Genomic DNA, 13,774 nt, shown 5'->3' on the forward strand with positions numbered 1-13,774 from the left:
AGCTGCCCAGACAGAAAAGGACTTCCTGAGCCAGCGTGACCCAGGGAAGGCTATGGTTGGGTAAAGGAACAACATGGAATATCTGAGCCCCAGTTTCCAAGATTGGAGAATCTTCAGGGATTATGTAAAGGGAGCAGCCCCAGGCTATACCTGGAGCCTGGAGCTGGTCACTGCTGGAGTCAGTCCATCATAGGTCAGCATACTTTTGCTTTTTGATAATTTCTTACAGGTTGTAGGGAGGGAGGTGCCAAAGATTTCTATCCCAGAGACATATGGCAGAATATGTTGTCTTCTCACCAGAATTAATTTTACAAAATAGGAGTGACTTGCCTTTGGGGGGGGTGGTTAACATCATCTATAGAAATATCTAGATCTGAGGCTTTCTTTGTGAAGCATCAATCTCTTAAAACAATTACAGGATGGCTTTGATTTTATCTTCAGTCTTTGTAAGTTATATTTTGCTAAGCAAGAATTTATTGTTTTTTTTTTTAAGGAAGGACATGGGGTTGGAAGGAAGGGCCTCATGCATGCTAGGCAATCACTCTGTTATTAGGCTATATCCTCAGCCCAGAATGTATTGGTTTTTATCTAGTTTTTAACTTCATAACCAAAACAGTACACAGCTCTTTCTTGCTATCTGCCTGTGTTTGAGGGGATACATTATACATGTTTTGGTCCATGTATGGACATATAGAGTTATACTCCAATTCCTATCTTTTCATATCTTTCTTTAAAAAACAAAAACAGTGGTGTTTCTTGGTCATTCCCATGGCCCACAATCCTCAATATGACTACCCTGTGCTCTTTCAAATGACAGTGACAAGTTACATTTCACAAGTATTTATTCAACATTTTGGGGTGCTTAGGGATCCAGAGTTTAGGAACTAATTCAAGTCAGTAATTGCTCTTTGGGGTCTGCATGGCTGGGAACAACATGAAGAGAAAACTCAGTATTTACTAGGCAGGCCAGCAGGTCGGAAGTGGTTGGGGTCTCTACCACTCTGACCCCATTCATTGGCAAGCTGGTCAGCTCTTGAGTCCTCTGCTCCACATCCTGTGAACCTCTGAATACCCTCTCTGGCATCACTGCAATCAAGACAGACAAGAAGAAGACCCATAACCAAGCTGATGGCAATGGCCCCGCCCTCTGGACTCCCTTTTTCAAGAGATGGCCCTAAGAGGAGCCTAAGAACACCAGGGAAGGAGAGGATGGTACTGATCCCACCTAAGTAAACACCTGCTCAGCCCAGAAAGTCACCCTCATGCTGGATGAGCAGCACCAGGAGAGAGAGGGTGGGGTATCATGCATCATTGCCAACCACTCCCAGTACTATGCACAGAAAAGAGGACGGTTAATGGGCAGTGTGCACAGGATGCCGAGGAGAGACCCTCCTGACTGTCCAGAGCAGTCAAGCTCTGCTCACCGAGACCTCTGTTACCTGATCACTTTAGCAGCCCAGGCTCCTCCTGGTCCCCTTTGGGCAGCATCATAGTTCCCTCTAGCATGGAAGTATTTGTCTGAGTTTTTCCAATTGGCCTCCTTCATGTCAGAGTAAGCCCACCACATGTCTCTAGTCCTTGGAGAGTTAGGAGAATGATGAGGAAGATTGCATTTAGGCAAAAGAGAGAGTTAAAACTTCCGTCCAACTCATCCCTATGACTTTGGCCTTTCACAAGCCACAGAAATGTTGCTGGCTTGAAAAGAATAGTTCTTACTTCCCCATGCCTTGCAAGGAGAAATGCTTTTGGGACAAGTTTTATTCTGAGGGATTCCTGTCTTAACTCTGTTGCTGTTCGTCTTTGGCTGCTCCAAAAGCATATAGAGGAGAGATGCTCTCTAGGGGATGTTCATCATGTGATGATGAAGCTCTCTCTGAAATGGCCCAGGGAAACGTCTGTCTATGGTGTGAGACATGAGGCCTCTTCCCTTCCTCTGCTCCCCTCTCTTCTTCTTCCATTTCTTTCCTTTCTCTTATGTTCTCTTCCTTTAGAGACAGCATGCATCTCTATATAACCCTGGCCAGCCTGAAACTCACAATCCTTCTGCCTCAGCCTCCCAAGTGCTACAATCACCACTGCAGCCACAGATCTCTCCTAGCACAGGCCATGGGAGAAACTGCTCTCCGGGCAGAGTGCAGTTCTGCTCTGACTCCACGGAATGTCCAGGATCTATTGGAACCTGAGCTGTTCTCAGCTCTTCATCAGCGGAGACAACAGTGAGTACTCTGATACAGGCAGAAACAAGCTGGATGATCAGAGACTGTAGGTGGCAAAGGGCACACTAGGTTTGAAACATCTACATCCTCTCCAAGAACAGGGAAGAGTATTAGCCACCTTGGTGGTTATGTAGAAAACCTGAGAAAATGAACGTGGGATGTTCATGGAAGATGCTCAATTTATCATCTCATTTCTCTGCTTCTCAGGAAGGTACCACAAACAGCAAAAGGTGTAAACTAAGGGCAGCTGTGGTGAGCTGTGCACTGAAGGACAGATCCAGCTAACATTAAATGGGAAATATCTTCAAAAGTGACAAGTTAGGAGAAAAGGGAAAGCCCAATATCTAGGTTCATTTAATTTTTATTGTGCTGTGGCTGATGGGATGTATTTCCCTTGGTGACAGTTTCTTGACCATGTCTCAGCCCCAGAAGACCTATATTCCAGGTAAGCAAGTCACTGTCTTCTGTGGGTGGCAGAGGATCTGGAGTGTCCTTCACAGGCAGCTGCCTTCCTCAACCCATGACCTGCTGCTTCTCAGGTCAACAGTGAGTGTGTGCTCATGAAGTCCTCTCTCTGTCCGGGGAGCTGTGTCGTGGATTATGAGGAGCGGGCCAACCTGGCCTAACCTCTGTTCTTCCAGAGGTTTTTGTTGTTGTTAGATAGCTTGTTATGCTTTTTGTGCCTCGGTTTCCTTAAAAGATAGATGTGGCACTACACCACAAGATGAATTAAAAAACTAATTCATTTCCACACATATTGAACAATGCCTTTTCATTATGTGAAAAGTTCAATTAGCCTTGGCTGCTGTCACTGTGGACTGGGGACTGCACTGGTTCTCCTGTGCCTGGCCTAGAACACTAACACTACCCTTGGATGTACTTCAATTCACAGTCACCAGACATAGACGTGAACTGCCACAAGGGGGCAGCAGATCCCCTCTTCTGTTGGCAAATCTGCACCTTTCAAATACAGATTGTTCCTGCACTCCTGTGGGAAAGCTGCTGTACAAACATTACGTGATCTCAGGCTTGGGATCCTCACAGAAAAAGGTAAACACTGACCAGAAGAGTTCAGAACTACATGGGAAGAGCAACGCAGCTTGTCTACTCATGGAGACTTCACAAGCACGTTATCCCTTAACGTGGTGGTCCCTGCTCTGGTAAATACTTGGAACTCACAAATACAACCGCCTGTCCCCATCCTTTGCCCTTACCTTGACCAGCCTCTTTCATGAACTGGAACCGTCTTTGGCTGTCAACTCCCAGGACCAAGAAGCAAAAAATGATGGCAATGGGTGGCTTCATCCTGCTGTAGGGCCGGGAAAACACAAGGATGAATATGCCATTTCTTGGGGCGGCAGATGCTTCTGTAATGTTGAGCTGTCCTTTCATGCCAATAACCAATCCCTCTGGATTTTATACATAAACCCACACACGTGTAGAGGTGGATGATATAAGTGGATTCCAGGGAGCTATCTAGCTCCCCATTTCCACGTTTCATTAGACTCCTACTGACTGAGAGTTTGCAAATGGACCATTAGCATAAAGCACATTGCATTCCAATCTTGCCAGCCAAAACCCAACTGTATAGGAAGTTTCCAGAGAGGCGTGTAGGGGCTTTATAACCATCATAGACCTTTGCAGTCTATCTGTAGAGGGCTGACTCCACCCTTCCCTGAATTCACACAGAAGCATACAACAAATCTCCATGATAAAAATATCACCTCCAGTGAATTCTAATCCATCCGGTAGATTCAGGAGAGACAGAGCAGGAAAACACAACAAGTGAATGCTGGCAGGGAAAAGAATCTGCAAAGAGCAAATGTCGGAAAGTTCTGACAACTCACCCTGGGCTGTCAGTTCCTGCTGAGACTCCTGGTGAGTGACTTGTGTCACTTGTTGAGGAGATGTGGCTGGGGTTATCTATATATACTGTCACTCAGTTAGTGGAGCAATCCCCTGTTTCATCTTGCATAATCCCACTTGGCCGTAATTTATCTTTCAGAACATAAAGATTTCTCTTCACACACAGGTCTGCTTTTCCCAGATTGCACAATCTGGCCATTTTCAGGAATGTGGCAAGTTGGGCTTTCAGAGTCTTCCCCATCCTAACTGGGAATAATCACAATGAGTACTTTCCATCCAATCATGTAGTGCCAATTTCTAAGAGAGGGAAATTAATGTTGGAAAAAGAAATCTGAATATATAATGAATCATGGAGGTGCACGGCAACTCCAAAGGCTGAGCTAAAGTCCTTTCAAAGCATAATTCAGAATTTGCTGGGCCTAGGAAACAGGAGAAAGGAAGGCAGAAATTGACGTTTAGCATCCACATGGGTAAACTCAACAATGGAAAAGACTTCTCCAGACTCAAGTGTATTTATTCATGAACAGTTGGTATGGAAGATAAGAGAACAGATTAAATTCAGATACTGTGATAAACCAGGAACATGAAACAGTTGTACAGGAATTTGCTTCAAAGTTGTGAAGAAATAACCCACCATAAGCATGCATGAGGAAGGCCCACTGGCTGTGAAATTATGCTAACAGTGGGTTCAGGCAGAAAGTAGCAGAGCACAACAGAGGAATGCTGGGAGGTAGTACCAGGAAACAGCTTTTGGAGCTAGAAAAGCAACACTAGGTTTTGCTACATGCATTTGTCTTGTAAAGAAAATCCATTCAGGCAATCAGGGAACTACAATTCATTTTGTATCCCCACCCCTTTATTCAACAGAAAAAATTAAATACGCTGACTTCCCTGGAGAAGGAAGGGATATAGATAGCTACAAGATGGTGGATATCACATTTGTTCCTCTGTTCTAAGGGACCCGGGGCTGGAAGCCTGAGGACAGCAGTAAGGCCAAAAGACCCACCCAGAAAGAAATAGCTCGGGTTTTTTGCCTGAAATTGTTTCTTACCAGAAGAGGAATGTTAATATTTCAATGGAGAAACAAGTTGATGTAGACAAACCGTGTAAGCTGGAAGATGGTGACTAATAGCCAGGAAGAAGGAATAACAGCCGAAGAGAATGGAAGGGAAGAGCTTTTTGTTGGACTACAAACCAGGGGGCGGTATGGTGGTGGAGGATGTGGGTAAAAGTGGTGCAGGATGAAGCAGGTCAGGCCAGGGTGGGCACCATGTTTGAGAATCGTCCTAGATTAGAGCTGTTGGGAATGAAGCCTCTTTCTAGGTTTGTCCTTTGTTTTAGTTGTTTTGGGCACTATGACATGAGAGCTGTAATGGGAAAAGCTGTCAAATGATGTCTCTTTAGTCTCTTGGTCCTTAGCCAAGGCACTGCCAAGCCACATTTGGCTACTCCTTACACGACTTCCATCCCTTGGGAAAGGGATTCTTTAGTGCCTGGGGTCCGGCTGGCTTGGCTCACATTGTTCTAACAGTAGGCAGTGAGCAGCAGCTACAACCTCCCACACCACACGCCCTGGTTGTGGACCTGCTTGGGGAGGTGCTTCACAGAAGACTGCACATAAAAGCAGCCAGTCTTCTGTCCTGACTCCTTGGGATAGACATTTGTTGCCAGTGATTATGTACTGACCTCCTCAGCCATTCTCCATTCAAAATTCACTTCCCACATGTCCACTCTTTCAATCCACCCTTCTCCTCCTCTTTTACTTTGGTTTTACTTTATGTGTATTTTGCCTGGATGTATGTGCATGCACCACATACATGCCTGGTGCCTGTGAAGGTCAGAAGAGCATGTCAGTTCCCCTGGAACTCGTGTTAGAGATGGTTGTGAGCCAATATGTGAGAGCTGGGAATGAACCCAGATTCAATTAACTGCTGAACCATCTCTCCAGTCCCTGCCCTCTTCTTTGATAGAAATATTAGAAAACAAGAGAATTCTTTCCTAGACATGAAGAAGAGCTTTTCATATGAACTTTTTCTTTATTAATAATAATTTAACTAGTTCTTTAAGGATTTTATCCAATGAATTTTGATGGTATTCACTCCTGATCTCCAACTCCACTCTCACCTCCCTACCCACCCAACTTAAAGTTTTCTTCTTTTTTTCCCTTCATCAAGTCCAGTTTGTATGAGCCAACTAGTCTTGGCGATGGGGTCTGCCCTAGAGGTTGGTCAACAAGGGTCATACCATTAAAGAAAGTTGACTCTTCCTCTCCTACCAGCTATCCAATGCCAATAACTTCTCAGCTAGGGGTGGGATTTTGTGTCCACCTCACCCCCTCCAAGCTGAGATTTCATCTGCTTTGAGCTTGCACAGGTCTTGTTCATGCTGTCACAATCCCTGTGAGTTCACCTGTGTCTGGAAAACACTCTGTCCTTAAAGTCATCCACCACCTCTACCTCTTACATTCTTTCTGCCCCTATTCCAAGAAGAGCCCTGAGCCTGGGGAATGGGGTGTGATAGGTGTGTCCAGGGATGTTTTTCTTTATTGTTCATTTTATTATCACACAAAGTTGCCCCTTGTTCATTCCTAATGTGTCTCCATGGAATGGGATCTCGCGAGAAGACCACTGTCTGTTTGTCTCGCTATCATCCAGACATTTCTCTTGGTTCCTTAAGCAGGTGATGAATAAATATAAAAATGCACTCATCTGTGCATTCTGCAAGCTTATTTACTTAAACTGGAAGAGGATTTTAGAGGACTCTAAATGTTTGAGAGAAGCATGCCAGTTTGGATGGTTCTGAGTCTAGCCCACATTGAATAAACACAGATTGATCCACAGTGCATTGCATCTCTCCAGCACATGCAGGAACAACCCACATCAGACCCAACACTAACTTACTGTAAATGGACCCAACCTGCGTTTCCCGTAGATTACTCCATAGCATTGGACTATTGCCTGCAAGTTTGCAAGGACTCCACCAACAAGGAACTTGGGTCTAAATACATGTTCTCAGAGTGTGAACCTGGATTTTCTTTCCCATAACCAGAAATTTCAAAATGTAGACCTGGAAAAGTCGAGAATTGCACAATGCCTTCTTTGGCAGCTGAGTTTGAAATTTTGCTGATGAACCCCTTTCTCCTGTTGCCTGCACCTGAGAGGATGAAGAGGCTCTGATTGTTCCACACCCTGGAGAATTCGTGCAAGAAGCTGAGCCCGACCTCAGAGCCCCCAAAGTCTGGGAGGAGGCAGAGCGCAGGCTCTCAGTCCCAACCTCTCCTTCACCTCCCACTCCTGCTCTTGTGCATGTGGAGAGAACTCAGGGAGTGGACAGGACAGCTAACCCACATTGCTTGAGGGGGCCTTAGAGCTGACCTACCATTAGAGTTGAACCAGGACTGCAGGGACTTTGAGTAGCCAACAGGACTAGAGTTGCTCTTCTGTGAGGAAAAAAAGTAGTTGCAGAGTTAGATCTCTTCATGTGGGTTCAGGTGCCCAGAAGAAAAGGACAAGCCTCCTGAGTCCTCAGCAAGTTTCATAGCAGGTGATACAGCCTGCCAGCTGACCCCACACCCTGCCTGGCAGACAGGAGTGTGGTGAGGGGGGCCTGGGGGAAACCCCTGAACACCCTGGTGCTTGCTCCTCATCTTGGTATTTTGGAAGGATGGAATGGCCCATATCATCAGAGTTTGAAGGGTATTGGTGTGCCAGACAGATAGGGTGATGTTCTATTTCTCTCTGCCACTTGGTCACTCGGGTTGGAAACTTAGGCTAGGTGAAGGTAGGCAAACCCTTCCTCAGGGAGCAGTGGGTGCAGCTGCTCCTCTTTCTGGTAATAACCTCCACTGCTGAGGGGGCTCATGAGGAGGTGAAATTCCTCTCAGGAGCAGCCACGCACACCATTTCTGCAGAGACCCCCAGGTCAACAGAGAATGTTAGCGTGATTAGGAGTACGTCAGACTCTCCGGAGGCCCTGGTGATACTCCCTCCCTACAGCATTCCCCTCCCCCAAGTCCTGAGGGTGGGAGCCAAGGTGGAAAGACACCTCCAAGTCACTTGCATGGGAAGACCCTCTGGTCTTCACTCCTCCAAGTGTCCCAACAGCCAACTAGCCTGTAATGTGGAAGGTCACCTTAAAGCAGACCTGTCACTGCAGTTGAAACAGGACTGCAGGGACTTCCAATGGCCAACAGTGACTCAGTGCTAAGGACAGAGAGGAGAATTTTACCTTCACAGTCAAACCAGGGTTGGGAAAACAAAGGCAGTTTGTGGTGAAGCCTCCTAAACCAGCACTCTAAACTGGCTGTGTTTAGGCAGCATGTGTCAGTTTTCCGACTATGTTCCTTTGCACTTGGGACATCTGTACCACATCCTCTTCCCCCAGGGCTCACAGACCACTGCAGAAGAGGAGAGAGAAGGACTGCAAGAGGCAGACATGACTACAGGGAAGTTGTTTTCCAGACACAGCCCCTGCTCACACATGTAGACTCATAGCACAGCAATCATGACAGTGCACAGCATCTGCACAAGCTCAGGCCAGACTGCATCCCAGCATGGAGAAGGGAGATGGGCACAAAGTCCCGGCCCTAGCCAAGGAACTATTGACAATTGATAGCTGCTGGGAGAGGGAGAGTGGGTTTTCTTTAAGGGTTCAGGCCTAGCAAGTTAGCCATGCTGTGGTGAAAGGCCACACACCCAAGGGTATATGAGCAGAAAAATTAGATTGGTAGATTAAAAAATCTAAGAGAACACAAAGGTGGGTGGGTAGAGAAGGCAGGGTAGACCTGGGAGGAGTGGGGAGAGAACTATCATGTCTTCTATTGCTGTAATAAACGCAGTGACTGGGGTGGCTGGAATGAAAACGGTCCCATAGGCTCAAACATTTGAATGCTTGGTCCACAGTTGCTAGAACTGTTTGGGGAGTGTTAGGAGATGTGGCTTCGTTGAAAGAGGTGTGTCACTAGGGTTGGGATTTGAGATTTTAAAAGCCCACACACCACTGCCAGTGAATGCTCTCTCTCTCTCTGTCTCTCTGTCTCTCTGTCTCTCTGTCTCTCTGTCTTTCTCTCTGTCTCTCTCTGTGTCTCTCTGTCTCTGTCTCTATCTCTCTCTCCCTCTCTCTCTCCCTCCCTCTCTGTCTCTGTCTCTGTCTCTGTCTGTCTCTCTCTCTGCTTCTCGTGGTTGTTATCTTAACATGTAAGTCTCGGCTACTGCTCCAGCACCATGCCTGTCAGCCTGCTGCCATGCTCCCTGCCATGGTGGACTCACCCTCTGAACTGTAATCCAGCCCCCAATTAAATGCTTTCTTCTCTAAGTTGTCTTGATCACGATGTTTTGTCACAACAATAGAAAAGTTACTAAGGCAATGACCAAAAGTAACTTGTGGTGGAAAGAGTTTACATGGCTTGTGGGTCACATACAGTCCATCATCAGGGGAAACCAAGGCAGGAACTCAAGGCAGTAACCTGGAATCAGAGGCCATGGAGGGATGCTGCTTACCCTCTTATTCTCCATGGCTTGCTCAGCCCCATTCTCTTTGGTTTGTTTTTTTTGTTTGTCTTTTGTTTTTGTTTTTTGAGACTGGGCTTCTCTGTGTAGACCTGGCTGTCCTGGAACTCACTCTGTAGACCACATTGGCCTTGAACTCAGAGATCTGCCTGCCTCTGCCTCCAGAGTGCTGGGATTAAGTGTATGCAGCACCACTGCCCTGCCCTGCCCCATTTTCTTATACAACCCAGTACCAACTGCCAAAGGGCAGCACTGTCCCAGTGGCCTAGGACCTCCCACACCAATCACTTATCAGGAAAATGCCCAACAAGGCAGGGCAAGATGACCCACACCTTTAGTTCCAGCATTCCAGAGAATATTTGTGAGTTTGGGGACAACTTAGTCTACATAGCCAGTCCCATGCCAACCAGGGCTACATAGTGAGAACCTGCTTTTAGAGAAAGAGAGAGAGAGAGAGAGAGAGAGAGAGAGAGAGAGAGAGAGAGAGAGAGAGAGAGAGAGATATTTCTCGATCGAGGCTTCTCTTCCCTGGTACCTCTAGCTTGTGTCTAGTTGACAAAAGGCTAACCAGGAAGAGGGTGAAAGTGATAAAGTACTTTATTGGAAATTTTCAAAGAAATAATAAAAAGGGAGGGGAAAAAGAGTACTAAGTTCCAATCTGCTCATCTAACTTTGCCAGGCATGCTTTTACACACACGCATGAACGAGCTTACGCGCACGCGCGCGCGCACACACACACACACACACACACACACACACACACACACACACCTTGCTCTCCCAGTGCCTGTAGCATTAGGACTTTTTCAGACATGGACTTTGAGATCGGGGAGAGGGGATTTGGATGGCACCCCTCGGGTCACTGTTTCACTCTTTCAGCAACACTTGGCTGCTGTTAGCTAGGCAGAGCACTCTGACTGGGAAATCTGCCCCAACCTGAGGTACCTCCCCTTCACTTCCCTGGAGACTCTCTGCCCTTATTCCCTCTGCGTTCTGCTCTAGGCGGCTGGCCTGCACGGATGCCCTGACTCTGTTCTGTGTCCCTTCCAGTTTAGTTTGGCCAGTGGGGAGCCCTGGCAGGAGGTGGGGGGAGGGAAGAGAGCAAGATTTAATGATTTGTTCACATAGCTCCTTCAAAGAGGGGTCACCAAACCCCAGCTTATCCCTCATCCAAAGGTCCTAACTCACATCATTAATGCCTTTCTGCAAAAATTTCTGCCTTTACCTGTGTGCATTCCCCTTCGCTCTTCCCTGTCTGCCACATTGCGTACAGGGACCACCTGTCTTTAGGGTTTTGATGAGATACTGACAACCCACCCACAGTAATTTCTGCTTTAATAAATGGGCTGCCTGGCCTCATTTCTCTACACTGTCGGCACCTTGTCACCCCTTGAGGAACACTGCTGTTGCCACCTGGTCTGACTGGGTTCTTTCCTGACAGAATCCCGACAGAGACAAAAGCCTCTGTGATGTGGATGTCTCCCCTACAAGTCCACATGTTAGAAATTTCATCCCCAGGTTCAGCCGGCAGTGGGTTTTGGAGGTTTAGAGGTAAGTAGGGATCAGAAAAGGTCATAAAGATGGGACCCCATGATGGCTTTAATGTCTTTGTGAGAAGAGGAAGGGACCTGAGCTACCAGACCTGATCTGTCTCTCAGTGTGGTGTTCTCAGAGGGGATGAGATACAAGACCCTCACCAGGGATCAGATTCCATCCTTGGACTTCCCAGCCTGTAGCATCATGAGCTAAATACACTTCTACATTTTATAAAGTTCCTGGGGATAATATTATATACAGCAACAAAAACACACTAAGCTTTATTTACTTAAACTAGATTAATTTCATTCTTTATTTTTATGTGTGCCCATCTGAGATCATGCCATGGTGTCAATCACATTTAGGGAGGACCTTTCCCTCTTCTCTGGAAACTTCCTTAGAGACACACTTAAAATTGTGCCTCACTAATGCCAGAAACAGGTTCATTTTCTCCTTTGTTATTATTTTATTTTTAATTACATGGATGTGGGAGCACACATGAATGCAGCTTCCCACTGAGGTCAGAGAGGAAGCCAGATCCTCTGGAGCTGGAATCACAGGTGTTCTGAGCCTCCCAATGTGGTGCTGGGAACCAAACTCAGGTCTTGAGGAAGAGCAGCACACTACATTCTTAAGCACTGAGCCATCTCTCAAGGCCCCAGCATTTTTTATTGGTGGCCAGTGTATGTGTGGCACACACCACCACACAGCTGTGGAGGTCCAAGGGTATCTAGTGGGGTCCGTTCTCCTCTTCCACCTGTACATGGGCTCTGGGGATCGAACTCAGGCTGTGAGACTTGTGTGCCAGGATTCTTCATCTGCTCATCCATCCAACCTGCTCCTCTTCTCCTTTTCTCTCCTTCTTTTTAAAGTAATATTTTTATGAAATCTTTGAGAATTTCACAGAATTTATTTGACCATATTCACCCCCCAGCTTCTCCCAGATCCACCTCCCACCTCTCTGTGCACCCATCTCCATGCTCTCTCTCTTTCTAAAGTCACCAAGTCCCGTTTGTGTCCTCCAAATCTGGGATGTGTGTTCTTCCACCTACCATGGTTCACACCCTCAGAGAAAATTGACTCCCCACTCCCCCTTGAAACCTACCCCCACCTGTTGTGCCTTCCTAATCCCTCCCCTCTGTGAGAATTCTAACTGAAACACAAATTCAGAGATAACATCCACAAAAGAGATAAAGCATGTGATGTTTGCCTTTCTGAGACCAGGTTAGCTCACTTGGGATGATTATTTACAGCTCCATCCATTTACCTGAAATGTTTTTGTTTCTGAGGCATTGTCTCAACTATCAAAGGCTGATCTACAACTCCTTATGTATCCAAGGATGACTTTGAACTTCTGATCCTCCTGCCTGCACTTTGTAAGAGACACTAAACCCAATTTATGAAGTGCTGGGAATAGAACCCAGGGTTTCATTCATATTGGTAAGCATTCTACCAACTGATCTATACCCCTAGTACTTTAGAAATTACAATGCTGCTATTATTTTAATGTGAGGGATATATATATATCCATATGTATCCATATCTCTGTGCGTGTGTGTGTGTGTGTGTGTGTGTGTGTGTGTGTGTGTTTTATTGTGACACAGGGTCTCATTTATCCCAGGCTAGCCTCGACTTACTATATAGCCAGCACTGGTCTTGAACCTGGTCTGACAGCCCCTACTTCCCCAGTGCAAGGAATATAAATGTGCTCCATCACCAGGTTTACACAGTTCAAAGGATCCCCTAAGGGTTCATGAATGCTAAGCAAACACTCTGTCAACTGAGCTATATCCCTGGTCCCCAGTGCAGTGTCCAGGTTAGGATTCCTAAGGTTAAGATAAGGCTTTCTCAAAGTGATGTTCTTCTCTCTATGAAAAGGGGTCATAATGAAAAAGCCTTGAGTCAGACCCTGACATGATGGATAAAGCAGAGTGGCATACCTATACAGAAAAGCCTGGGGGGCTGGAGAGATGGCTCAGAGGTTAAGAGCACTGCTTGCTCTTCCAGAAGTCCTGAGTTCAATTTCCAGCAACCACATGGTGGCTCACAACCATCTGTAATGAGATCTGGTGCCCTCTTCTGGCCTGCAGTCATATATGCAGACATATATAATAAATAAATCTAGAAAGAAACGAACGAAAGGAAGGAAGGAAGGAAGGAAGGAAGGAAGGAAGGAAGGAAGGAAGGAAGGAAGAAAGAGAGAAAAAGAAAAAGAAAAAGAAAAAGAGAAGGAGGGAGAGAAAGAGGGAGGGAGGGAAGAAGCGAGAGAAATGTGTATTTGAGACAGAGGAGCAAAATGGCAGTGGCTGAGGCAGAATTCACCACGGCAATTTTCCCACAGTTGTGTCGCTGTCCACAGAGGCAGAGAAATATCAGACTAATGCAGCGAGAGAAGAGAAATTTCTGGAACAGTAGGCACAGAGGGTAGAGGTCACGATATGGAAAGGTCTAAAAACAGTATCTCTGTAACTTCAGGGACTTGAATAGTCACATGAGCCTGAATGGGGAATGGGGCAGTCATCAGAGCTCTCTCTCTATGTAACTACTGAGAACATCAGTCCTAAGCCTAAATATTCTATTCCGGACTGTGTTTAGTATTGACCCTTTATACCACACAGCTCCACCCACTAAAACACAATGACAGGAAAC

At 46.3% G+C, this 13,774-nt stretch overlaps 1 protein-coding gene across 3 annotated transcripts; it reads right to left on the bottom strand.

The window, feature by feature from the left end:
• Positions 1-824: 824 nt before the first annotated feature.
• LOC131920112 (serum amyloid A-3 protein-like) lies at positions 825-3,864 on the bottom strand. Of its 3 annotated transcripts, XM_059274537.1 has the most exons (4): positions 3,431-3,864; positions 3,346-3,352; positions 1,440-1,571; positions 825-1,086 (listed from the first exon to the last, which is right to left on the bottom strand). In XM_059274537.1, the coding sequence occupies exons 1-4, from the start codon at positions 3,606-3,608 to the stop codon at positions 948-950; spliced, it is 456 nt and encodes a 151-aa protein (XP_059130520.1). In that variant the 5' UTR covers positions 3,609-3,864; the 3' UTR covers positions 825-947. The 3 variants fall into 3 exon arrangements, with proteins under 3 accessions (XP_059130520.1, XP_059130505.1, XP_059130512.1); XM_059274522.1 differs by lacking the exon at positions 3,346-3,352 and having other exon boundaries at positions 1,440-1,578; XM_059274529.1 differs by lacking the exon at positions 3,346-3,352 and having other exon boundaries at positions 1,440-1,569; positions 3,425-3,864.
• Between the last annotated feature and the right edge of the window lie 9,910 nt (positions 3,865-13,774).

The sequence above is a fragment of the Peromyscus eremicus genome, chromosome 1, assembly GCF_949786415.1.
Source record: "Peromyscus eremicus chromosome 1, PerEre_H2_v1, whole genome shotgun sequence".
NCBI classification, from domain to species: Eukaryota; Metazoa; Chordata; class Mammalia; order Rodentia; family Cricetidae; genus Peromyscus; species Peromyscus eremicus.

Bases quoted from the DNA above. Each gene is read 5' to 3' on its own strand.
- LOC131920112 (XM_059274522.1), bottom strand. From the start codon at position 3,608: ATGAAAGGACAGCTCAACATTACAGAAGCATCTGCCGCCCCAAGAAAT. The intron at 1,579-3,430 runs GTAAGGGCAAAG...CTAACTCTCCAA, and splicing joins CATGAAAGAGGCTGGTCAAG to GGACTAGAGACATGTGGTGG. The intron at 1,087-1,439 runs GTAACAGAGGTC...TCTTGATTGCAG, and splicing joins TGGGCTGCTAAAGTGATCAG to TGATGCCAGAGAGGGTATTC.